Consider the following 27,221-nt stretch of genomic DNA (forward strand, 5'->3'; position numbering starts at 1 on the left):
GAAACTGAGAATCTCCGGGGATTGTCACACGCAACAATTTCTAAAGTTTATAGAGAATGGCGCGAGAAACAGAGAAAAAAAAACATCCAATGCGTGGCAGTTCTATGAGCAAAAATTGCCTTGTAGATGAGAGAAGTCAGACTGGAAGGTGACAGTAACTCAAATACACACGTTTCAACAGTGGTGTGCAGTAGAGCATCCCTGAACACACAACACGTCAAACCTTGAAGTGGATGGGCTACAGCAGTACAAGTCTACAAACATACATTCAGTGACCACTGTATTAGATGGAGGAGGTACCTAGTAAAGAAGCCACTGTGTGTAGATGCACAGCAGATTCATTCAAGTTCCAATGTAGACCTGTAAGGGATGGATCATTACATAAGACAACAGATACAAGCATTTACACTCTTCTGTTCATTTATTAATGCAAGTAGCATAGTATTCCATTCTTTACAAGGATAGGAACAGGTAAGGTAATATCTATTCACCAATAACTTACTTTACTAGAAAAAAAAGAGAAATACTGTATCCTCAAAGCTCCACATCTGAAAGGTACTGCGTAATTGTACAAATAACTTAGAACCTGTTATATTCGCCTTTGCTGCCAGTTTTCTATGTCATATTGCACACCTTTCGGTTTGGCTTTGTCAGTACCTCGAAAACAATAAGAACAAGACTGGAATTATTTTACAACAAAAATAAAAGAGGTGTGATGGGGTGATGTGTGTAAAAAAATACAGCCCACTAAAAAGATGCACAAGGGTTATTATAGAATGCGTCTGCTCTACACCGTGGGCAACAGTGCACAGCACCATCAAGTGTTTTTGGGTGGTTTACTGGCACTGCACTATTAAAAGTTCCGCCAAATAATTTGCTTGTTAACTCCCAGATGTGCTGAATTTAATGAGTTTTTACAGTTATTTAGTCCTTGATTAACTTCTATGTGGTTGAGGTAGAAAAGATTGGACATTTAAAGCAAAAAAAAAGATTTCTTTTAAGGGCTTGTAAATAAATGTTTTATTCACATTTTATTTAAATAGACTGTAGCAGTTAAAAGTGGCAAGAGGAGCTAAGATTTTTTTAAATTTTTTTAATGTTTTTTGTGAAGGAGACGACATTTACAGTACTTAACTCTCAAGGCTACAGAAAGTCTTAGACCAAAACCTGGACCTTACAGGAGGTACACATTACCAGAACCACAGTATTTTGTCACCAGGCCTTAGGCTTCGAGACCAATAGTGCTAACATGCAATTTTTATATTTCCTGTACAACCACAACGCAGAAATTTTGTGGTGAGACGGACAAGCAAAAACAGACACTGTGGTGCCAGGAAACCATCCAAACATCAGCAAACCAAAACAAAATTTAAAAAACCCTCTCAAGCAGAAATCGCGATAGATCAACAAAATTAAGTCTAGTTTATTTTTTCTTTAAAAAATTATCCAACAAAACTGTAGCAGTCTTTTCTTTTAATCCACTAGCAATTATAATTGTTAAATGTATACAACCATCCAGCTTGTACAGTGTGTAATGAAATAATTCTTCTACATCTTCTTCTGGTAGTCTGAATTACTTACAAACAACAGTTACAGGAACTTGTTCACAATGCATTTCATCCAGGGACAATAGACGTCCAGATTCTTCATTGGTAATATCTGTGTATTACACTGATTGCTTGCAACTGATAGTACTTCCTATGTGGAGGCTGAAGGCCAGATAAATGGTCTGTCTACAAGGCAATGCATCAAATAACTTCCGCTGGTGTGAGACAGTAGATCTGGGAGTTAGCTTTCGGCAGTTTTACGAGCAAAGAGGATAGTCTGGCTCTCTTTGGTGAGTTTGCTGTCTCCTCCTGCAGAATCTGTGTGCCTCTCTCTTTCTCTCTCTTGGTGCAACAGTCCACTTATCCACGACTGCTCACGTTGCACAGAAGAAGCCCCACACAGTCTCGTGGTTGACCACTCTTCCTTGTATATTTTTTTTTTACAGGTATTTTCAGGATTTAGGTGGGAGCAGAGGGCTGGGATTTGACCGAAGGTGGATACAAAGAAGGAAGGGTTGGTGGTATCTTGTTTAAAATGGTATTTCACAGCACAAGATCCTGTCTCACAAATAAACAGGTGACAAGACTACGGTGGTGTATTCACAAATGATGGTTGTTGACTCAGTATACACACACAGCATACCGAGTGACTTATAGGTGATGTCTAGGGAAACTCTGTATCTGAGGCAAAGCTTGCTAATTGAAGGAAAGTTTATGGTTGCTCAGTCTCAGAGATTTCCTATCATCTGAAAAGAGACGCATTTTGATTTAATCCCATGTGTGGACAATGTTAATGCAAAGCAGGCATGCTCTGCAGCTTCCCACTGGAGATTTCTACCCCATCGCAGTGACCATACTAGAGGGGTGGTGAGGTCCAAACGACAGACCAGAGGATGGATGAACTGGGGTTGGTGTCGTCAGCACGTGGCCTGAGTGGCTGAATGGTGGGATGTGGTGAATCGGCGACATGTGTCTCGTCAGAGCAGTGGGGGCTGAACGAACTGGCCTTGTCCATGAGGCTCTTTGAAAACTCATCCAGACCATCGTGGGTCTTTTTGCTCTTCTTGGACTTGCTAGACATCTTCCGGTTCCGAGTCTGAATTCCTTCTTTCTTCATGGTCAGAGGTCGATTAATCTACAGGTGAAAGAAAGGAACACATTTTATAATGGATTATTCCCTCCAGGTCTATAGTTCAATCTTTTCCAAGTTCTGGCTACTACTGACAAATACGACAACATATGGTGGACCTTCCTATCTCTCAAATTGAACAAATTATCTTAACATTGAGTACAGAATGCTACAGCACAGTATAGGCCCCTTGGCTAACAATGTTACAGCAACCATTTAACCTACTCTAAGATTACTCTCATCCTTCACCCCTTACATAACCCTCTATTTTTCTATCATCCATGTGCCTTTCTAAGAGTTTATTTAATTGTCACTGTTGTATCTGCCTCTACCACCATCTCTGGCACAGGGTGTTCCACACACCCATCGTTCTCTGTGTAAAACACCCCCTTCTGATATTCCCCTCACATATGTTCCCCAATCACCTTAAAATTATTGCCCCTTCATATTAGACTTAAGTAATGAATAAAGGAAGGTTTGGCACCAACACAACCCTCGGATACCCCAGCACACTTTTTACTATGTAGGGAACGCAACAGTTGATTTCCTGTACAGGAAGATCCCACATAGAGCGTGGTAATTTGCTTTGAAAAGGTTGATCAAGAGATCAATTTTTGGCCAGAGCAGCAGATGAGGGTCACTCTTTTTAAAAAAAAATATGCCACTAGGTCCTTTATTTCCATTGATCTGAGCAATGGTGCCTCAGTCAATAAGTGGTGTGAAAAGTTAGCCCCTCCAAAAATGCAGCTATTTCTAGGAAGTTTACGTGATTGTCAGCCTGTGTAAGTTTGGACTGGCAGGCTAATCAATTCCAGATGGTTGAACTGAATCCCGAGCTTAAACGGTGCGCTCACAGGCAAATACAAATACAGGCATCTACACACACTGAAATTATAATCAGGATCAGAAACAAAACGCCTTTACTTTTTCTTACACTAGATCACGAAAACTAAACAAAAACACCCAATTCCATTGAATGAACCAGCTCAGACTAAAAGCTGAACAAGTTTTTTAAAAAATTACATTTCCAAATTTTTTCAGTTTACTAAATTCAGTTTGTTGAGTTTTGATGCTGGTCATATTTTTTAATAATACTCCCTGTGTACTATATATACGAACTAACAGTTTGAAAAGAGGATTCTCCACTATCTAAAATCAAAACAGAAACATTTACTATCAAAACCCAAGATGATACTTGTATTTGTTTGCCTGTTTCTTTACATACCAAAGTATTATTTACCAAAGCAACAAGTGTTCTCAGGTTTCTACAAGTACAGTCTAACTCATCTTCATTTAGAATCCTGTCATTCAATTGCCATCTTACATAGTTTTGACAGCTGTCAATCAGGTTTTAAGTGGAATACTAACACCTTCAAGATATCACACAGTAAGGTTTAGCCCAACTGGAAGAGCCTATGTGCATGATCAAACAAAGCCCCATCATAAAAAAATATATCACTGAATCTAAAACAATAATAGTTCGTGTGGTAAATGTCAGGAAGTGATCGCACATTTGAAACACTTCCCTCAATAACAATGGCGAGGAACCAACAGAAAGCACATTAAACAGAGGGGGTTTTAGCCAACTTCACCAATAGCTGTCTCCACCTTTCTTACACTTCTCAAAACTGAATTTAACCATCCATAACACCAACATGCAAAAACTTAGCAGACACGTTTGTTTCCCTAACCACCGACAATATACTGTATGTCCTTGAAAAAGCTGAGAAGACATATTTATATCTTTTTATATCCTTGCCAAAGTACTTACTTTATGCTTCTTTCTGATCTACAGTCACCATTTTACACACTGGCTCTCAGCAACCTTGCTGAGGTGATAGTCATACAAGTCAGTGATAATAAACAAGATTCTGATAACAAAGATTGTGGAAGCAAACAATTGGCATGATACCAAAAAAGAGACTTCCTTTTTTTCATGGGAGTGTCAGCCTAAATTTTTGCACTCAAATCCCAGGCATGGGACCATCTTGAAGATGAACCACAGCTACAGTATATGCATTCTATGCAATGGATTAAGACTATAACCACCGATGATTGAGATTATAACCACCCATTTCTTCGAATGCACTTGTGTGTTGTGCAATACCTCATCAGAACTGTTTTAAGTGGAACACCTTTCTAACAAAGGGTCTTTGACCTTAAACTTTCAATGAAGTGGTATCGCAGTGGTTAGTGCATCACTTTACAGCATCAGCCAGCAATCACCAATCAGGGTTCAGACCGCACCATCGCCTGTAAGCAGTTTGTACATTCTTGCCTTGACTGTGTAGGTTTTCTCTGGGTGCTCTGGTATCCCCCCACATTGCAAAGACTCAATTAGGGTTGGTGAGTTGTGGGCATGCGATGCTGATGCTGAAAGCATGGTGACTCTTGCGGGCTGCCTAACAACAACCTCGCTGATTTGGTCTGACACAAACAACGCATTTCAAGGATCGATTTGATGGACATGCGACAAATAAAGCTAATCCCTTTAATCTTTCCACCTCTGTTCTGCCTACACGGATGCTGTCTGACCTGCTGTGTATTTTCAACACTTTCTGATCTTATTTTAGATTTGCAGTCAGCTTGTAAAAGGACTTGATTTTATTCATCATTGGAAGCAGAATTTCAAAATAATAAATTGCTGACTCAGAATTACATACACATTGGCTGTGATCACACCCCAAGTTTTACCTGTAAGAGCAGGCTGAAGTGCTGATCTGCACATTGATCTTGCAACGGTGCTGAAGGCATTGAACACTTTTCTTTGCTGTTTCACACTTCTACACCAATGTCTGCAAGTTGTTTGCACTCTATGCAGCATTGATGGGAAACATCCTATTTTGCTCCCCGGTAGATGACTATTTAATGGCTAAAAGAGCCTGAACTGTTAAGTTTATAGTTCTCTCTTCAAAGAAGCTGCTTTTAGCTCTTTTGCTTCAACCAACTAAGTGCTTAAGCAATGTGGTTTTGTTAAGAACATTCCTGAGAAGGTAAGCAATAAATGCACAAAATCAAATCTATTAAAGCAAACCACTTTTAGAGAGATGAGGGTAGGCAGGGAGGATTTATTTATTTCCAATAAAACCAATTTTCTCTTCCATTCTTTCTCCTGGGAAAAAAAGTGTTCTTAAAATGCACTCGGTGGCCACTTTATTAGGTACACCTGCTTGTTAAAGCAAATATCCAATCAATCATGTGGCTGCATCTCAATGCATGAAAGCATGCAGAGAGGGTCAAGAGGTTCAATTGTTGTTCAGTCCAAACATCAGAATGGGGGAGAAATGTGATCTAAGTGGCTTTGACCATGGAATGATTGTTGGTGCCTTATGGGGTGGTTTGAGTATCTCAGAAACTGCTGATCTCCTGAGATTTTCATGCACAACTGACTTGGGAGTTTACAGAAAGTGGTGCGAGAAAAGCATCCAGTGAGTGGTAGCTCTGTGAGTAAAAATGCCTTGTAAATGAGAGAGGGCAGAGGAGAGTTCAGACTGAACCAGACTGGTTCAAGCTGCCAGGAAAGCAACAGTCACTCAAATAACCACACATTACAACAGTGGTTTGCAATAAGAGCATCTTCAATGGACATGTTGAACCTTGAACTGGATGGACTACAACAGAATACCACATACACACACTCAGTGTCCACTTTATTAGATACAGGAAATAAGTGATAAGATGGCCACTGGGTATATATTGGTTCTGCTGCTACATTCAACATTATATTCTTGCAGAAGAGAGAGAGCTCGTATTGAGAATTAGCCGACCCTTGGCTCAAAATGTTCCTCCGTTGGACCTGACACGCCATCTATTTATTCTACTATTAAGAGCATCACATTCAAGCCCAATCTGGGCTTGCCCAGAGTCACTCTGAGGGACTTTCCATTGAGAGAGTGGAGCGGAGGTGTATATCGCACACTGAAAACACGCAAGGATTGCTCAGTTCCAACCACAGCCCACTAAACTGCTAACAGGGCAAGGAAAGCACCAGCTCCCTAGGAAAAATGTATGGATAAGAAATTCACTATACCCTGCTGATGCTTAACAACCGTGCCCTGACAATAAAAGTCCAAGTTAAGTCCCTGAAAAAGATGGATCACTTACCAAAAGATCTATAAATTCTGGTTTGACTACGTTTGTAGTATTATCTTCATTTCTGGTCACCTCATTATAGAAAGGGTTTCGAGAGGGTTCAGAGGAGATTTAACAGGATGCTGCCTAGATTAGAGAGCATGCCTTATGAGAATAAGTTGAGCAAGCTAGGGCTTTTCTCTTTGGAACATAGGATGATGAGAGGCAATATGATAGAGTTGAATATAAGAAGCAAAGATAAAGTGGAACCAGTGACTTTTTCCCAGGGCAGAAGTGGCTAATATGCAAGGACGTAATTTTACTGTGATTGGGGGACGTCAGCAGTAGTTTTTTTTTAAACACCAAGAGTGCTGGGTGCATGGAGCATTCTACCAGGGTGGTAGTTGAGGCAGATACATTAGGGTCATTTAAGAGATTCTTAGATAGGTACATGGATGAAGTAAATATGGGGGGCTTTGTGAGAGGAAAGCATTCGATTGATCTTGGAGTAGGTTAAATGGTCAACACCACAATTTGAGCTGAAGGACCTGTACATCACTGTAATGCTGTATGTTCTACGTTCATGTCTTGGAAGGCACATCTTAACAAAGGAAGTTATTGATAATCAAATTCACCCTGGTTGTAGGTACATTAGCACCAAAAAAGATTGTTTGAAAAATCAAAACCATAAACCTGGCACTTAGCTAGTCCGCAGTATTTTCTATCCTCCTGTATACTTCTGAGATGTGAACCATTTACAACAAACTGGTGAGATATCACCAGTAGCACATTCATTGGTAAGGCACAGGAACCAACATCAGTTTGCTCTCCAAGGCCAATATCCCTATTACCGAAGCCCTCACACTGTTCTGTTGGGCAAGTCACGTTGTTTGATCACTGAGCACAAGGCTCACCAAACTAACATTCCCTTCCCCCACGCCCCCCTCACAAGCTGGAAAGACAGAAAAGCTCCTCAAATTAATGGGACATCCCTCCTACAACTATTCAAAATGCTGAGGGAGTAAATGCAGTATCATTCCAAACCTCAAGACTGTGCATTGAGAACACACTGAAATCCAGTGTCAATGGTCAAAGGGGTGCTCCACCTCCACAATGACCCACGTACAGGGCCCAACAAGTTGCTCCTATCTCATCTGGGCCAATCAATGTAGTTACTGCATTGACTTCACTAGTCAACCCACAGAACCGACAGCAAATGAACCTCAATCCTAAGGGACTGCCCAAGAAGAGGAGATTATATGTTAATCTATTCCTTCCCACCAAAGACCAGTTTCGGTCAACTAACACTTGATCTGTAGCACATCACTTTCATCCCAAAATCATCTCAAGTCTCTACTGGCCAGTTAATGGGTGAATAAATTTGAGGAATGAAAAATAGATTCTGAAATAGTTCTTTGTGTAGGATGGCCATTATGGACTTCTTAGCATGTTGGGGTTCTGACTGGCTGCCTAACCACCTCAGAAAAGATGATCCATGTTCTTTCTTAATGCATGCTTTTCTTATCTCCTCCAATGGTCTTCTTCAACACCAGTTTATGTAGTCACATTACGTACATTGCTTCCTTTCCACCTTTGTGGATTAAGGATAAGCACCTGTTCTACTTTCTAAACTCCAGTTTTCAACCTCAATTTTTAAAAAATGTTCACTTTTCTAAACAGTCCCAATCAAGAGCTGGGAGCTATTCCCTTCCACACAGACCTCCAAGCACAAGAGCAGCTGCTCGGTTGATCTAAGCAGCTGACTCAAGAAGTCATTCATTCTCTACTTTAAAGGTCAGATTAAAGATTAGCTTTATTTGTCACATATCCCTCAAAACACACAGTGACGTGCATCATTTGTGCCAACGACCAACCCAATTCAAGGACGAGCTGGCACCAGCCCCGCAAGTGTTGTCACGCTTGCAGTGCCAACATTTCATGCTCACAATTTACTAATCCTAATTTTGGCATGTGGGAGGGAATCTGAGCACACAGGGGAAACCAACGCGGTGAAAGGAAGAACGTACAAACTTTCACAGACGGTGGCGGGGATTGAACGCCAACCTGCAAAGCATTACGCTACTGTACTGCCCAAAAGCTCCCTCTCTGAGCCATGATAATCGGATTGAAATGTTCATCCCATATACATGACAAGTAGTATATAATCCTTCAGACTAGTCTGGGAAATACTAATTAAAGCTTTTCTGAAGACTGTCCCTAAAATAGAGGTATTTTCCAACAAAAAAATGTCCCCTATAGTTATAAATTTGCTCCAACACGTAACTTAGTAAGGGAGTCAATCTAAGAACTATCTCCAAAGGCCAGGTAGCAGAAAGTTCTAATACACTAATCTAAAACGTGCCATGGAATACTCTCCAAAGCGAATACACGTATTCTGAAGCATCTCAAATCTAGGTATTTATGCTGAAGTTATGGTTTTCTCAAGTTGTACGTGGAGCACACCACACCAATACACATATTTGAATCTGATTTTGATGAACTTGGCAGTAACTTATTAATTGGTTAAAAAATTGCTAAGTCATTTTAAAAGTATGCGAGTAGTTTTACATATCCCATTGTTAAAATGTTGACTTTGTTTCCTCTTTCCATCTTCCTTATACAAAGTGCACAGCTCCTGATATTTGTTGAAATTCAGTGTGACGTTGGCTTTCATGTAAATAGACAGATATTATCCAGCACTACCATCCATTGCCTGCTACAACTCTGCATGAGAAATCTGGAATGTGATCACTCAAGTTGAGTGTGTTGTCTCCCAAGGGGCTATTCCCTTAATGGAGAACCCTTGTGCATGATGTTGTTTAACATGGAGAGGCTGATGCGCAGGCAGCCAGCACACGGTCGTTGGCAGATCAGGGTCAGAGTCAAATGGCATGGAATGCAAGCCAAATAGGGACCTTTCACTGCTGTAGCCCTCCACGGGGTCTCACCAGTGTCATCATTTTCCGCCAGCTCCACCAAGGAGGTCTTGGTTGGATTGTTCTTTGCCTGAAACCTCCCCCTTGACCTTACTGGCGTGGGTGACCCTACCAGGAGCTGAGTTCCAGACTGCATGCGGGACTCACAAACTTCTCCACCACACCAAAGTGATGATCCTCAGAGAAGATCATCACCTTGCAAACCCGGTAATCAATCTGTACCTAGTGCAATCCTACCTTTCAATGTATTAATGATTAATACATCTTTCCATTTTGACTTAAACTGAAAACTGAGCAAATGTGTCATTTAAACAATGTTACAAATGTGGTAACAATTGACATCTACTATATCGAGATGATTACTAACGGATATTTATTACAGTAACTATTCAAATCAATTACCATGAAAATCATAGCATATTCAACAGCCAAATAACTTGACTAAACAACTATTAGAATCATAGAGCAGTACAGCACAGCTACCTTTACCCATCCATGTACCCATACCTCTCATGTACCCATCCAAACTTCCCTTAAATGTTTCAATTGATGTAACGCTAAAATCCACTGCATCTCTGCATGATTCATTATGGATTTTTATTACAGTATCCATTCAAATCTTGTACCGTGAAAATCATAATACACTGCATTTCCTTGTTTTAACATCAACGTATAACGACATGTGTAAACTCAGCCCAGAGTAGTTTGCCTTTAAAGAAAGATTAAAGATTAGCTTTGTCACATGTACATCGAAACATACAGTGAAATACATGGTTCATGTTAATGACAAACACTGTCTGAATATCTTTTTGAGGGCAGCCTGCAAGTGTCATCACACTTCCAATGCCAACATAGCATATCCACAACTCACTAACCCTAACCCATACATCTTTTTGGAATATGGGAGGAAGCCAGTGTACCCAGAGGAAACCCACACAGACATAGGGAGAATGTGTGAACTCCATACAGACAGTGGCAGCAAAAGAACCTCAAAAAGCTGATTGCTGGCGCTGTAAAGTGTTGAGCTGACAGCTATGCTACAATGCACTTACACTAACCCATTAGACATAGATAAGAGGGAAGAAAAGATTTAACAAGGGATTGTCTAGGCTCCTTTGTCAAACAAAAATAGATAAATGAGAGGAAAACAACATCAAATAATTTGCTAACTGGGATGACTGATGAACACTTCATCACTACGCTTAAAATGCAGTGTCATGGTATATTCCTAGGCATGGAAATAAAATGTTTGCTTAAACAGAGACTGCCGTGTGTGCAAATGATCAGTTTGAAAATTCCTGTCATATCTGTTTAAAATTAAATCAAACCCACAGAAGGGGCAACCCCCAAAGCATCTGAACTTTAATAAGTAAATTCTGGAGGCTAATCATTGTCTACTTCAATGGAACACTTTTGAATCAGTCTCAAAACTAATAAGACAGAACAGAGATAGGCAAACCCCAAATCAGCAAACATTATTCAAAAGCCTGTGGGCTAAAGTTTATTGGCAGCTCCAGTGAAATGCACACCAGATGAAGTCTGTTCACACCACTGCACCATAAAGATTAATTGATTGAATTAGACTGGCGCCATTCACGTGACAATTAACACAGACCTTAAATCCGTCCCAATAAACTGACAACAGAGGTGGTCTCCCCCGCACTGTCCCCAACAATACGACCCTGGTCTCATTTCATGGGAACACAACCAGAAGGTATCATTTCCAATTTTTAAAAAAAAATCTCACACTCACGATTCCATCCTTTTGTCAACCACCATTCCGAAGAATTTGATTAAAGTTGCATGCTGCTCATATGAACACATCAACCAATTCAAGTCAATTACACTCGCTCTGCACTTCAATTCCAACTCATTTACAACTGAATTGCCCTCAATTTCATTTTTACTATCAGTTGCCTACTTTGACTTGCTGAATTTATTTCACAACAGTAACGTGCACTGTTCCTCCAATCATAAGGTGCAAATTCTGACCAAATACATTTCTTCTGTGTAGATTAATTTACATATTAATGGACTTAAATATGATGTTTTTATTATGTTTTATTTTCTAGTCATCCTCACATCTTTCAAGTGGATCGGTGATATCCTAACAAAGCTCGGACTGTTATTTAATTTGTTTTGACATCCACTTCACTTTTTACCTAGTTACTCTATCACCTTGAGTCCATAGCTCAAGCCTTCCCATTCCAGAAAGCCCTTTAAGTTTACAAGAATACTGTTGTCTATTAGGTATGTTCCTGGTTTTATTCCCTTGCCTTAGCATTGTCTCCATTGTGATTTGTAAAATTCACGTTATATTTTTTATATGCATCATGACCCTCTTGTCAACCAACTCAACTCCAGCTGTCTGAGGCAAAGGAGTTAATTATTTCCCAAATATCCCTGGCCTTTTCCAGGGAAAAGGATAGAGACAGACAGAATGTGGCCACGAGGCGACTTCCCAATGCCAGCAGTCCCCCAACAACCCATATATCCATTCCGCCCCCCCCCCCCCAGTCTTCCAAATGCTCGTGCAGGCATTCGTAAGCAGGGAGTACCTGTATCAAGTCGGTAACACAAAGAGATTCTGCAGATGCTGGAATCCAGAGCCACACACACAACGTACCAGAGGAACTCACCAGGTCAGGTAGTATCTACAGAGGGGAATAAACTTTCTATGTTTCGGGCCAAGACTCAGCCCAAAATGTTGACCATTTATTTCCCTTCATTGATGCTGCCAGGCCTGCTGAGTACCTTCAGCATTTTGAGTTTGTTGATCAAGTAACTCCTCTTTGAAACACACTTAAGCTCACATTTTCTATCCCACTATAACTCTCAGTATATAGTACCATTCGCCAGGGGGAGCAGGCCCTTTGGCCCATGACGTCCATCCCAACCAAGATACCCATTCAAGCTAGTCTCACTCTCATAAGAATCACCTTCGCATATAGTCTTCTCTCACACACATGCAAGGACAATCCTGAAGGTGGAATTGTGAGTGGTAAGAGGAATTTCAAGAGGCTTCAATGGGAAGTGGACCTAGCCGACTGAGTGGATGAGGACACGACAGATGGAATCTGAAGTGGAAAACTGAGAAGGCATCTATATTGCTGCACATAATTGAAAGTATTTGTTAAGCAATGGTAGATCGTGTAGTGTTGATGTTCAAAGAACCTGGGTAAGCTTCTACACATTTCTCTGAAAGGGTAACATACAGATGTATCAATCTATTAGGAGGGCAAATGATATGGTCCTTGTTATAACACGAAGAACTGAATACAGGAGTAAAAAAAGATATTACTGTAATTTTATGGGGTTGTGATATGGTTCATGATATTAGTATCCTTCCTTATCAAAGAATGCCAATCCCTGTCACTGTCAGAAAGGAGTTTGGACATTTTCACCATGATCATGTGGGTTTCCTCCTGGTGCTCCGGTTTCCTCCACATTCCAAAGAAGTGTGGGTTAGGGTTCGTAAATTGTGGGCAAGCTATGTTGGTGTCAAAAGCACGTTGACGCTTGTGGGCTTCCCCCAGCACAATCCTTGGACTGTACTGGTCATTAAGATAAATGATGCATTTCTCTGTATTTTTTTGATGTACATGTGACAAAAAAAAGCCAACCTTTAATCTTTACTTACTATTGAAGGAGTGCTGTGTAGGCTTACCGATCTGGAGCTAGGGATGCTGAAGCAGCTAACAATATGTTGGAAGAGCTCAGCAGTTTGAGCGGCATCCGTGGGGGCGGGAGAGGAATTGTCGACTTTTTGGGTCAAAACTGTGCAAGAGGTCTCCTACTCATCTTACTTGCTTATTCTCAGAAACATCTTAATCCAGGAGCAGTGCCTTTTGTGGGATCTTACTGTACACCATTGGGGTACAAGAGCTTCTCATCTTCCTACAACGATCACATCCAAATCACCTTCATAAACACAAGAGGTTCCGCAGATGCTGGAAATCCAGAGTAAAACAGACACAAAATGCTGGAGGAACTCAGCAGGTCAGACAGCATCTATGGAAAGGAATAAAGAGCCGATGTTTCAGGCCGAGACCCCTTCATCAGGATGTCCCGATCCTTCCTGGGATCCAGGGTCCTGATGAAAACTCTTGGCCTGAAACATCGAGTCTTTACTCCCCTCCACAGACGCTGCCTGAGCTACTGAGTTCATCCAACATTTTGTGTCTGTTACTTCAAATGACTATGTGTAAAGTGCTTCTGAAAAGGTTGTGAAATACCACTAGGCATGCAAGATTTTGCTGGCAATTTCTTCTCTTTTATTAAACTGCTTCTTTCCCACTGCCATCAGATTTCTGAATGGGCAATAAACCCATGTATATTTCCTCACTTTTTTTTTCTTTTTATGCTCTCTTCTTGCACTATTTATTTAACATTTTATATATATATATATATATATAGGAGCAGTATATTGAAATACATAATAAAAACATAAATTACAATATATATGCATTTTATTATTGTAATTTATTTTTATTAGGTATTACAATGAAACGCTGTCACAAAACAACATACCTCACGACACATGCCAGTGTTATTAAACCCCATTCTGATTTTGAAGCCCTCTCTTTGCAGTGATTGGTAACACAAATAGCTTAATCCATTCTCCCTAAACACTGGATCACTGAAATTCTCTCCCTCCTCTCCTCAGGGCAATCCAATCCAAAGGCACTGCTAAGAGGGGCAGTGAGAGAAAGCGTGACAGGGCAGCTGAGCAAGATTTGAGGGCTGTACTCACATTGTGGAGTTTGTAGTAGAGCCCACAGGCATTGCACACGGGGTCTCCATTGGCGTTCCGTCTCCACAGAGTGGTGGTAGTGGTCTGACAGTTTGCACAGGATGTGCCCGCCCGTCTGGCAGCAGACTGGAAGAACACAACAAGAATGTTTTTTTAAAATTCAGCATACACGCACACACATGAACTCCGTCAACCAATGCCCTACTTTCTGTGAACATAGTGTTTCACTTTCCACAGTGCAAGAGGTTCTGCAGATGCTAGAAATCCAGAGCAACGCCCCATAAATATTGGATGAACTCGGTAGGTCAGGCATCTATGGAGAGGAATAAACACTCAACATTTATTGAACATTGATGACAAAGGGTCTTGGCCCAAAACACTGACTGTTTATTCTCTCCATTGATGCTGCCTGACCTGCTGAGTTCCTCCAGCATTTTGTGTCTGTGTTATGTTCTGTATTGTCCTTGCCCTAAATAATATCACCAAAGAGCATAACTTCCTTTCCTGTTTTCATTATAATGGAGCAAGTTGCTTCACAAGCAAACTATATTGACTTTATATCTGTGTCATTTGGAAACCTTAAAAAAAAACACAAAATTCTTAAATAACAAACACAAAATGCTTGAGGAAATCAGCAGGTCACACAGCAGCTATGGAGAGGAATAAACAGATAAACAGTTGAAGTTTTGGGCCGAGACCCCTCCACAGGACTGGCACTGCCTTGGGGAACTGTGTGTAAACTTTACACAATAAACTGCTGGAAAGGGACTGCTTCATGAAGCCAAAGCCCACGAAAAGCTGAATCTGTACAAATACTTCCCTGTAAGAATCTGATGCTCTTGCAAATCCCTAGATGGATGGTTAACATCCAGGCATGTGATCAGAAACATGGTAAATTGGACCCATCAAATGTCCCATACATTAAACCATTGCTTCACAAGGAGGACACTTAAGCTGTAATTATATAATGTAGAGCTTATATGTTTTTGTTGGCCTTAACCATGTTTAAAGATTTTTTTGAAAATTAGCTTTGTCACCGTACATCAAAACATGCAGTGAAATGCACCGTGTGTGTCAATGACGAACATAGTCTAAGGATGTACTGGGGGAAGCCCACAAATGTCTCCGTGCTTCCAGCACCAAAACAGAATGCCCACAATTTACTAACCCTATCCCATACGCCTTCTGGAATATGAGCAGAACATGGAGTGTCACATACGGTCACAGGGAGAACAGACAAACTCCTTACAGATAGCCAGATAGCAGCTTGCTTAACAATTCCTAACCAAATAAAGCTTTTTTACAATATTTTAAAAAATACTCGGCAAAAGGGAAGCAGTGCTATCATGAGGGAAAACGTTGTAGTTTGTAGTGTGGTGGTATTAGACAAGACAATGCCACTGGCTCAGTCTACAAAAAGACCCTGGTGTTTGGATGAGATGGGAGTGGGAGAGGGGAAGTGAAAAGAAAAGCATCTTTCCAATTTTCACAGCTCCATCTACGATATGTTGTGTTCAGTTCTGGTCACCTTATTATAGGAAGGGTGTGGAAGCTTTAGAGATGGTGCAGAGGAGATTTACCAGGATACTGCCTGGACTAGAGAGCACGTTTTATGAGGATAGGTTGTACGAGGGAGGAACCTTCTCTTCAGAGTGAAGGGTGATGAGACATGACATGACAGACTGTGTTTAGAATGAAAGAGGCATAGATGAAGTGGTCAGCTAGAAACTTTTTCCTACGGCAAAAATAACTAATTAGAGAAAAGTATAGAGAGGATGTCAGAGGTAGTTTTTTTTGAAAAACAGAGAGTGATGGGTGTGTGAAATGAGTTACCAGGGATGGTAGTTGAGGCGAACATATTATAGACATTTAAGAATCTCTTAGTTGGGCAAATGGATGAAAGAAAAATAGAGGCTTTGGGGAAGGGAAAGGGTAGATTTATCCTAGAGTAGATTAGAAGTTTGGCACAACATCCTGGGCTGAAGGGCCTGTACTATGCTGTACTCTTCTATGTTCTAGAAATTTTCATCTGCACAGCCCACTTAATTCTTGGCCCTGCTGATCTGTTCCACATTACCAGCAACAGAATGTGAAAACATCTTTTTAAAAGAACATTTACTGGCCTTTTAAAAATAACAAAAGCAATGGACACAATTCAAAGGATGCCTGACTGGAATACTTCTTAATACATGTTATTGTACTGAGTAATCAGAGCAGTCAGGGCTAATAAGGTGCCACATATTTTTCTGCTGATGACATAGACTTTGAGCTGATCCTGTTTGGACTGTCACCCGAAACTACTTCACCAAACTTTAGTCCTTCCATTCTTCCCCCACCCCCCTCCTGATTTCTTGTTCAAACACCTTTGTGTTTTGAGGTCGGGAAGTGATATTGTTGTAGAAAGCAGTTATCTCGGCTAGGCAGATATCCGGCAACCCTTCCATAGGAAGTCAGCTTTTTACATTAGAGACCAGGGGAGGTGGGGGGTAGGGACAGACAGTACTAAAAGGAGAGACCTGCTGCCAAGTAAATGCACAGCAAACACTTCTCTCCCTCGAAGGTTTTCCTATCTTAATGAGGCTGTGAAAGATTGGAATTCCATTAAGGGGTCAATCATTAAAATCAACATTTTCACAAAGGCACAGAGGGAGTGGGATGGTTTGGTCACGCCAGTGCTGTTGGGACAACATTAAATTCATGCAGATCAATTTGGGGGCAAATTATTGGTTGTGGGTTTTTTTCCTATTTGCACAGTTTGACTTCTTTTGCACATTGGTTGTTTGTCCATCTTTGCTTATGTGTATTTTTTCGCTGATTGTATTGTATTGCTTTGTATCTACTATGATGCCGCAGGAAAAAGGACACCGGTTAACACAATGCTATTACAGCTCACGGTGTCAGAGTTTAGAGTTCAATTCCGGCACTGTCTGTAAGAAGTTTGTACGTTCTCCCTATGACCGCGTAAATTTCCTCCGGGTGCTCCGGTTTCCTCCCACTGTCCAAAGACGTATTCGTTGGTAGGTTAATTGGTCACTGTAAATTGTCCTGTGATTAGGCCAGTGTTAAATAGTTTGGTTGCTTGTTGGGCCAGAAGGGTGTATTCTGCACTTGCTCTCTAAATAAATAATAAATAAAATAAAATGTATCTCCAGATAGTATATGGTGACACATACGTACTTTGCTAACAAGTTTACTTTTAGCTTTGAAATTTTTGCTTGGTTCTTTGGTGGAAGGCTGAGGTTGTGGGTGAGGGTGGGGGCAGTGAGGAGGTTGGAGGGTGTGAGGGTGGGGGCAGTGAGGAGGCTGGGGGCATGAGGGTTGGGGCAGTGAGGAGGCTGGGGGGCAATGTGGTCTTAAAAAGCAGGTCTGGCAAAATGACAAATTTCCTCAAGACAGAACAAAACAGATTCCAATGAAGTCTGTGCCAGCGAGACAACAGTTCACGGTGAAACATTACTGATGATCAGGGTACCAGCAGTAATTGGCATTCAATAGGACTGTCAGTTGGTTTAGACCATGAGACGTTGAAGCAGAATTACTCTATTCGACTCATCAAGTCTGCTCCGTCATTCAATCATGGCTGATTTATTTTCCACCTCTACCCCATTCTTCCGCCTTCTCCTCATAACGTACATCCTCTCCACATCCACTTTATCCAGGCCTTCCAATATCTGATACATCTCAAGAATCTCCACTTTAAATATACCCAATGACTTGGCCTCCATGGCCGTATCTGGCAATGAATTCCACAGATTCACCACCCTCTAACTAAAGAAATTCCTCCTCATCTCCTTAAACGATGTCCTTGTATTCTGAGGCTGTGTACTCTGGTCCTAGTCTTCCCCCACTATAGGGCACATCCTATCCACATCCATTTTATCCAGGACTTCCAAAATCTGATACATTTCAATGAGATCATTAGGAATGGTTTGTTACAACTTGCAAGAGCCGGTTCCTTAGATACACTGGATTATATATTATTATTGTGCTCATTTTCAAAGACTATTATTTATTTGTTTTATTTTTTTTGTATTTCCACAGTTTGTCTTCTTTTGCATATCAGTTGTTTGTCAGTCTACTCTTGTGTGGTTTTCATTGATTCTATTGTATTTCTTTGTGAATGCCTGCAGGAAAATGAATCTCAGTATAGCATATGGTAACATATATATGCTGATAATAAATTTACTTTGAACCTTTATTATCTATATTTAAAATTGAATAAGCAGATTGTATCATGGGCGTATCATGGGGGGGGGGGGGGCGGGATTGGCAAGTCTGAAAGAATGAGGTGGATGAGTTTGCAAATGTCCACAGACGTGACATTGGAAACCAGTAAGTACTGCTGTGATCTTTTCAGGAAGTCCATATGGTGTTTAAAAACATCACACATGTTAAGAGTTTGGGCAAACAGCCTTCAAAATATACATTATTCGATTTCCAATTTAAAGTTTAATTTGTATTTGAGATGACTAGTTTAAAGTTTCTGCCAATGAACAAGATAAAGCTTTCAAAGCAAACGCAGGAGAAGTGAGACGTCGTTTCTCTTTAATGTGTGGTACTAGAAAACAGCAGTGTGGACCACTGCTACTCTGCCTTCCAGGACATTCTAAGAACTGGGTGAAATACTGGAGGTGTGGTGTCAATTACCACATATCACACCCACCCCGCGCCCCCACCCTCCCCCTCCAAACACGCCCTAAAATAAACTTACTCAGATCAGGAAATGAAAAGCTGCTGTTAGATCATTTAATCCCCTGCTACTTACCAGTCTCCGCTTAGGTTTGATAAGAGGTCGGTTCTGCCCGTTCATCTTGTGGTAGAGACCGCAGGCATTGCACAGATAGTGCCCAGTCCCGTCCCTCCTCCACAGGGGGGTCGACGTGGCTCCGCAATTCACACATTCTCGACCTTCTGAAACAAAATCACACCACAGTCACTTCCAGTCGCAGACAACTCGCCACAGATGATGAGATGAGTTGCTCAGGTGAAGTGGATACAGTTTTGGATACATGTGTCTCTTTACGTGGCAGAGTTGCCCAATATATTAACCACTAGCCACATGTGGCTAATTGGAAATCCAGATGTGGATAATTGCCTTTCAGTTGAGTAAATAGAACATGACCAGCACACCGTTCTTGGACCACGTGACCCCAATATTCACTTGGGCTTGTTAGACATTAAACGTTTATTTTGCGGGAGAACTGGAAGCAAATGCTTTGTATTATCTTTATTTTTTTGCCGTCCTGAGCTTTCCATTTCCTTAGTTACTGAATGGCAGGGGGTGGATGTTCAGCTAAATAAACAATCTTTAAGGGCGATGTTAGTCCCAAAGTTATCTCTGAGGTAAATTGTTTCGGCGCAATTTATTCGCTGAATCTGACACTCGGCCACTATCCTAATCACAGGCTCCCTTTTGTTTTCGTTTACTTTTCGGTGCATCCCGTTATAAAACTCCTTGTGAAATGTTTTAGCGTTATTTATGGTCGTTAATGCTTTTCAAAACTCCTTAAAACGATTCTTTATTTAATTTCTTCATAATGCGCCTGGCGCCACAGAGGACATCAAGCTACAGTGACGTGTGTTTTAACTCACATTTTTAGGCAAATATTTGCAATGTACTGAGAAGACAATTACATTAGGCTGAGTGCAGTCTTTAACTTGTAGGTCAAAATATCTTAAAGCTATTTGCCATTTTTTTAATGATCAATGTTTGAGGGTCAATAGATGACTAAGTCATTTACATTTTAATGACAGAATGGGAAAATATTTCTATATTTCTCGATTTTTATATCTAGTTATTCATTAATCAGTTTATAGCGCTCCTGTGCACCAGAAGCGTAAACATATTAATAAATAACGTCAAAATGACTGTACATACACACAAAAATTAAAACAATGGAAAATTGAACATTTTTTTTACATTTTTCAATAAAATGCAAGTCAACAAAAATGCCACGGACACTGCAAAAAAAATAATCTTAATCTAGAAACAAAAGTGTCAACTGTATTAGGCAGGCTGTCGCCATCAGCAAAAGTGTACATCATCTATTGATAATGGCTACGTGACCGTTCCTAGCTGTCGACAGTTGACATCTTTTTTGACAAGAATATGCCATATACTGGACAATGTCCTGACCTACATAAAGTTGCACACCTATTAAAATGTCGAATGCACATATCCCCAGATCACTACAGCTTGCTCGGTCAACTTCCAAATGGTGCAATTTACAGTCACGAAGTATTTTTTCGCGATCCCCTGAAAAAACAGAAGGGGAACGGTCAATGCATTGGTACTGTATTCTTTATGTCAGTCCGAGGAACACTCGGACACATCAAAAGGGAATTCTGTGCATTAGATTTTTTAATAAACATTCAAAAAAGAGGGCGAGGGTTATCGTGATTAATCTGCTCTTTTTGATGCAAGATATTAATCCTACAGATCGAAATTCCGCCCCTGTCACTGGGCTATGCTAAGCGTTAAATCGAACTAGTCAAGAGTCTTAAACACAAGAGATTCTTCAGATGCTGGAAATCCAGAGTAACACACACGAAATGCTGGAGGAGCTCAGGAAGTCCTGATGAAAGATCTCGGCACGAAACGTCGTCCTCTTTATTCCTTTCCAGAGATGGTGTCTGGCCAGCTGAGTTCCTCCAGTGTTTTGTGCGTGTTAGCTAATAAAGCCCTGTGTTTTTTTTTGGGGGGGGGCACTCAAGCATCAAGCAATGAAAAATGAAAACAAAGTCAGTTCATAAATGAATTGTAAGGGACAATATGGAGAGCTGAGTGTTTTCTCGAAAGGGGGGTGGTGGGGGTGGGGAGGGGGGCGGGTGGCGGCTGCTGAAACTGACACGTCCCCGATGTCTTAGAAGTAACCTTTGTATTTTCAGCGGCGCGTGTACGTGGTGGCAACCGCAATAGTTAAAAAAAAGTTAGTTGGTAGCATCATCACGACTACACATTACATCCTATCATTTCCCAACGTTGCCGTCATTATGTTCTAAGTCGCTATATACTTATACCGACGGTTCTCGTGTTCTGTATTCCTAGCTGTTTCTTTGCTAGCCTGGCCGTTCTTGAGTGTTAGAGGTGAACTTTTACACCGCATGCAAAGGAGGTATTGAATAAATACGTTAAGAAGAGGCATCCGCACCCTAACCACAAACTCTAACCGTTTTTCCAAAAAGTTGCAGCTCATGTTCTCTATAAAAAGTAATACAATTGAGGGCAAGGCCCTCTTAATCAATCTGCGTCCCCGCATATTTTGTGCCTTTAAATGGTTGTAATCCAGTTTTACCTTTTTAATTGTTAAAAAAAAGATATTAATTATAACACATTTTCCTGGTTTGGCTTCTCCAAACCGCAAATACCTTTCTTATGCATTAAAAAAGTCTCTCATAAATAGAACGTTAAAAAAAATACATCACGCTGCGCGTCAAAAGTGACCTATTTTAAAACATTTTTTCCTAACCTATATCAACTTACGCCTAGTCTGCTGCTGTGTACAACATTACAAGAACAGCTTTGTCGAAATCTAGCTGATGCAAGTCATTTTCAATAAATTAGCCCAAGGACTTTACTCTGCCATACAACTAGCTATTAATCTCACAGTAATCCCACCGATGTACAGAATATAACCACGGAAGAGTATCTTGGAAATGCCGCTCATTCAATAATTTGATGCAATGATATATAGCATACGTTTATTTAAGTGTATTATACATTTCAGAATCATAAATATTTTTACAGAACTTGCATTACAAAAATATTGTTTGGGGGGGTGGAGCTGTTATAGAATACTCTGAGGTGTCTTTGTCCGTTGCCTCAATGGTAGATTTATTGGTAGAGCCTGATTTGCTAATAAATATACACACAGTATATACTTGCTTTCATTATCAATCCATCTGTTGCGTTAATGAGTGATGTTCAATTGTGCTGCTAAATTTCCGCCCGCCTCATCTTCCTGGGTCACTGTGGCACCGGGGAGCACAGTTAAGCCTTCAATTGGTGAGAATCTGTCGGTTCTCTATAGCCCACCCTTCTCTGTCCGCTGCTCTGTTTTGGCCTGTTCCATTGCCGCATCCGGAATCTATTAAAGTTCCCGACGCTGGGTAAACAATGTAACTGTCGCGTGCATCAGTTTGAAAATAATTGGATTAACTAAAAATACCGAGACCCGAAAAAAAAGGCCAATCCATGTGTTACATCGGCGAGACAGCCCCCAAAATCTGGTCGCGGGAGCTGCCACACGCCGGGGGGAGGGGGGGGGGGTACTCTAGATTTTAAAAAAACGACTCCTTCAATGATAAAAGCGAGTACAAATCACACATTACAAATCACGCAGCGCGAGGTACAACATTTAATGGGATGAACAATCTGGTTTCCCCATCCCCCCCCCCAACCGTTAAGAGCCTTCGAATTGGAGGTAGAGAATTATCACAGTTGATAACGACCTGTGAATTACAGTACCTGCGCTACTCAGCGAGGAAATGGGAGGAGTGGTTTGATATTAATACAGAGATATTTCCAGTGTTTGGTTTTGAAGTCTGTCAGCATAGTAGGCAATAGAGATTCACATAAATTTGATATCATTGCACTCCTTCGTTAGTTTAGTTTGCATCTGCTATCTTTGTGTATCTTTTATACACACTGGTTAACGTCTACAAATGTGTTTGTTGGAGTTAAGGGTCAATACTGGAAGTTGTTTTCAAGGTATATATGTTCCCAGCATTATTGCTAATAATGCTATAATTACAGGGTATAATTACAGGGTATGTTCGGACAAGTTATGGGTCAAGTCTGGACTCTTAGTCATTTTCAAGGTATGTATGGCCTTGCACTATTGCTAATACTGCTAAAATTACAGGTTACATGTCTTATCTGAAGTGCACTGATCATAAGCTAATATTAGCTCCTATAGGGAGAGTTTTACCTTATGAATTCGGATTTAAATATTATTCTCAATGGGCAAATCAAAGTTCTATTGCATAACTTGTCTACATGCTCCTTAGTAGCCTATAATATATTCTGCAGACAGGTGTTTATTCTGTGAGATAATCTTCATTATTTGAAGTAAATATTTTTTCTCTGGTTTGCTTGTGTTTATTAGTGCACTGGTGTATGCCTGCTCATTCAAATATTATCCTGCATAATTCCTATTGCATTTTTATATATTGATATCACAGGAATAGTTGTCAATTTCATAAGGCAATGTTGACTTCATAGTGCCTCCAAGTGTTTGGTCACATTTAGTGTAGGGCTGATGCTATGTTGAACAAGGAAGGAGGCATGCTTACCTGTGCTAGAGCGTGCTTTGGGTCTTGCTTTGGATGAGAAACTTGGGGGAGACGTTCCGAGCAGGCTGCCAGATGGGAAGAGGCTGGTGCCATATTCAGGGACGTAAGATGGGTAAGTACTCAGAGGGTGGTGGGCGGCAGTTGAGCACCCTCCTAATGCCATGCTGCTTCTAGGGTGAGAGGATCCCGTCTCCAACTTCATGCCCTCTGCCAGGGACACCTGGTACTTGATGCACTCCTTGTCCTCCTGGCGGCTGCTGCTGGTGGACCCAGGGGTGGAGATAGTGGGGTCCGGGGAGACATCCTTGGGTGGGGTGGGGGGGAAGGTGAAGAGATGAGGGCTGGAGTGTCCCGCTGAGAGGGATGCTGATGAGGACGGAGGGTAAACGGAAAGTGCTCCAGGGGAGCTGTGGTGGAGAGGGGCCTTGCTGAAAGCACTCAGGTTCCAAGGAGAAGCATTGTGATGAGATGCAAGGGCTTTTCCTCCATCGAGCCAGGACAGAGAGCTATGGAGCAGAGGAGGGCGGCAAACCTGACCCCCTGTAATGTCAAAACAAAAGTATGGATCAGTATAACACAATGCACTTTTTAACAGAAAATCGACTGAAACTTGTTTTCAATTGTATTTGTTTCAGCTGTCACAATTCCAATCTCAATGTTATTTAAGAATCATTATTCAGGCTTCTCCCCCTTCCTTCCTCTCCAGTCCCGATGAAGGATCACAACCGGAAAGGTCGACTGTTTACTCTTTTCCATAGATGCTGCTAGGCCTGCTGAGTTCCTCCAGCATTTTGTATGATTTTTGTGTGCATTGCCCCTATGAAACGTTGTCTCAATGGAACCAGTTTTTTAGTTAAAGTTCTATACTCATATAGATCCACATTGATTGCTACATTAAAATTGCCCTATCCATAACTAATGTTAGCTTACTTTCCCTTAATTCTTTAGATTCGTTCTTATAGCGTGCATGATAGTTTGCTGACGCTACGAAATTGTTTTGTTTCCTGCTTTCTAGGCGTTCTGTACATTCAATTCCCTCAGCATAATATATATACTGTAATATTGATGCCTGGACAAGATGTCCTAGACAATGGCTGTGTTAAAGAGACCTTTTAGACACATATTGGAGCGTGTTGAAAAAGATAATTTTTTTTGAATGTGCAAGTTGATATGCTAAACGGCAAAGAGCAGTAACATAGTCCACAAGAAGTGTTTTCAATTTATAAAGTATTTCGTTTTCCCCCTCACTGTCAGCATCGGCCACTGGAAGTGACAGATTTTAAACGCGATCAACAGGTCACAAATAAACGCCCACGCGGCTTAATAGCCAAAGGAGAAAAAAAAATGAGCATTTTGTACTCGGGGTCCAGTCAGTCCACCTTTAAAATATTAAACTCTGCAGCAAGCTAAACTAAACGTAACGATCCCTAATGTATTAGAAATATTCGTTCCAAATGGCATCAGAATTTACTGCCCTTTTTAAAAATAACTTGCAGTTTCAAGACGTAGAGAAGAGCACCTCTCAATTACATCCGGGAAGTGCTCGCAGAAAAAAAATGGCCCAAGAGCCCCTCTTATTTTTTTGTGTGTAGATTTCGAACATCAGGTCAATTTCAGATTTATTTTTTTTAAAAACGTTGACCTCCGGGGTTTGAGGCTCGTTTGACAAGCAAAACGTTCTCAATGGGATACTAGAAGGCATTTTTTTTAATGTTCCGTAGTGATAAATTTGCTTCTTCTCCCCAATTGCTCTATGTAACATGTTAATACAGGCCTTTCTTAATTTAAAAAAAACCTCACTAACAGTGAACTTCATCATTCCCTAGCCGTGTGCGAGCCCCCTGAAATAAGCGTGGATTGATAACACAAATTAGAACCACTGGATGAAGAATTAAAAACGACCTGGACGCAAGTCTTACCGTGGTGGGGAGCGGGGTATCTTTGTACGGCTGCCCTGACCGAGTTTCCATAGTACGAGGCAACGTGGTTGGCTTGGCCGTCGATATTGAAGAGTACATCCACTTCTTCGGACGGGAGGTACGGCGCCGAGTCAACATAGCCATGGCCAAGACCCGGGTGGTGAGAATCGGGATGTTGTCCATTTAACACTGCGGGATGATGGTGACTCATCCAGCGAGGCTGATCGACTTCCATCGCGATCAAACTTCGGAACAAGCTTGGATGCTTTTTTTTTACAGAAAGTTTGTGTCTGTATATATATTTAAAAGAAGTCCAATATTTGGTCTCTTTAGATTAAAGAATCCACACAGTGATCCTTGCCGTCTGATTCCTCATACACCTGTGCGGCAGAGAAGGGAAATAAAATAATTAGACGCAATTAACACCTGACTTGAAAACTGGCGCAAAATCGAAGAGGGAGAGAAGCAAATGCATCTAAAATCGAAAGTAATGCAAAAAGTCGGGATCTGCCACGAAACACAGAGTGAAGATTACATTCTTAACTTAATAAAGATCAGCGTTTAAATATATCGTACTAATATTTCACATGAATCGAATTCTTGATTGTCTCGTTCATCAAATAAAAACTGTTCAATAATTCTAAGAACTGTCATACTTCATTCCCAATAAATGCGGCTCCAAGGACATTGCATCTTATACTGTTGACATTTCATAACATAAAATAAACAGTGTTACAGCAAGGTTCTCCTTCAAAGGAAAGCTTGGGGTGAAATTAATTTGTTATTATTTTGCAGAAGAATGCAAGACAAACCTTGTTGCTGGCTGAGAGGGTTTTATCAGCGGCGCATACTAGCCGTGGCTCCAGAGCTGACTGATCAGATTGTGTTTATGTCCCAGGTTTTTTTTACAGTGAAGGCATTCTCTCTGAACTGGCTGATGGCGCCAGTCGGCTACAGCACGGCGGGTCGGAACTTAAAAAACAACCCACCCCCTCGCGGCCAATCAGAGACCTCCTCTGCTCCCGACCTCTGCAGGCTCTACCCCTGAGCTTGCTCTTTCATTGGTCCAACCACCCACAGCGTTCCGCCCCCCTGCCTTGCCCATTGGCTGGGCTAGGAGCCGGGGGCGGAACCAGCCTACCGCCATTCCATTGGCTGATTGGAGGGCATCGTCATTCCGCAGAATGAAGGAGGAGCCCGCTGAGCATAATATGAGAAAGTCTCCTCCTACTGGGTCATGGTTGGTTGGACCTGGGAGAATGATCATCTGACCAATGGCTTGCAGAGAACTCATTTCTTCCGCAATTAAACTCGATCGAGGTTTTCAAAATAATGTCAATAAAAGCAAAAAGTAAAAATATCACTTTTTTCTTTATTCTATCCAAACTTGGAATGGTTTTGTGTCAAACTCCCGGCAGTCGTAGTGCACCTGCAATTAACAGCAAAAGAATCGAAGTCTTCACGTTAAAACTGATCTCGAATGCCTCCGTAATTACAAGAGACGAATGGTGATTGAGAAAAGAGGATCGTTTTTAACGAGAAAAAATAATTACCATCCAAGAAGCACACTAG

The 27,221-nt window shown here is 41.1% G+C and overlaps 1 protein-coding gene across 1 annotated transcript; it reads right to left on the minus strand.

Annotated features, from left to right (window-relative positions):
• Window positions 1-402: 402 nt before the first annotated feature.
• On the minus strand, window positions 403-26,616 carry gata3 (GATA binding protein 3). Its single transcript, XM_073066520.1, is given in 7 exon segments — window positions 403-2,537; window positions 2,539-2,682; window positions 14,437-14,562; window positions 19,202-19,347; window positions 23,731-24,270; window positions 25,650-26,029; window positions 26,462-26,616. Coding segments are annotated over 6 exon segments (1,347 nt in total). The 5' UTR covers window positions 25,885-26,029; window positions 26,462-26,616; the 3' UTR covers window positions 403-2,381.
• Window positions 26,617-27,221: the final 605 nt, after the last annotated feature.

Source organism: Hemitrygon akajei, chromosome 14 (genome assembly GCF_048418815.1).
Source record: "Hemitrygon akajei chromosome 14, sHemAka1.3, whole genome shotgun sequence".
NCBI lineage: Eukaryota > Metazoa > Chordata > Chondrichthyes > Myliobatiformes > Dasyatidae > Hemitrygon > Hemitrygon akajei.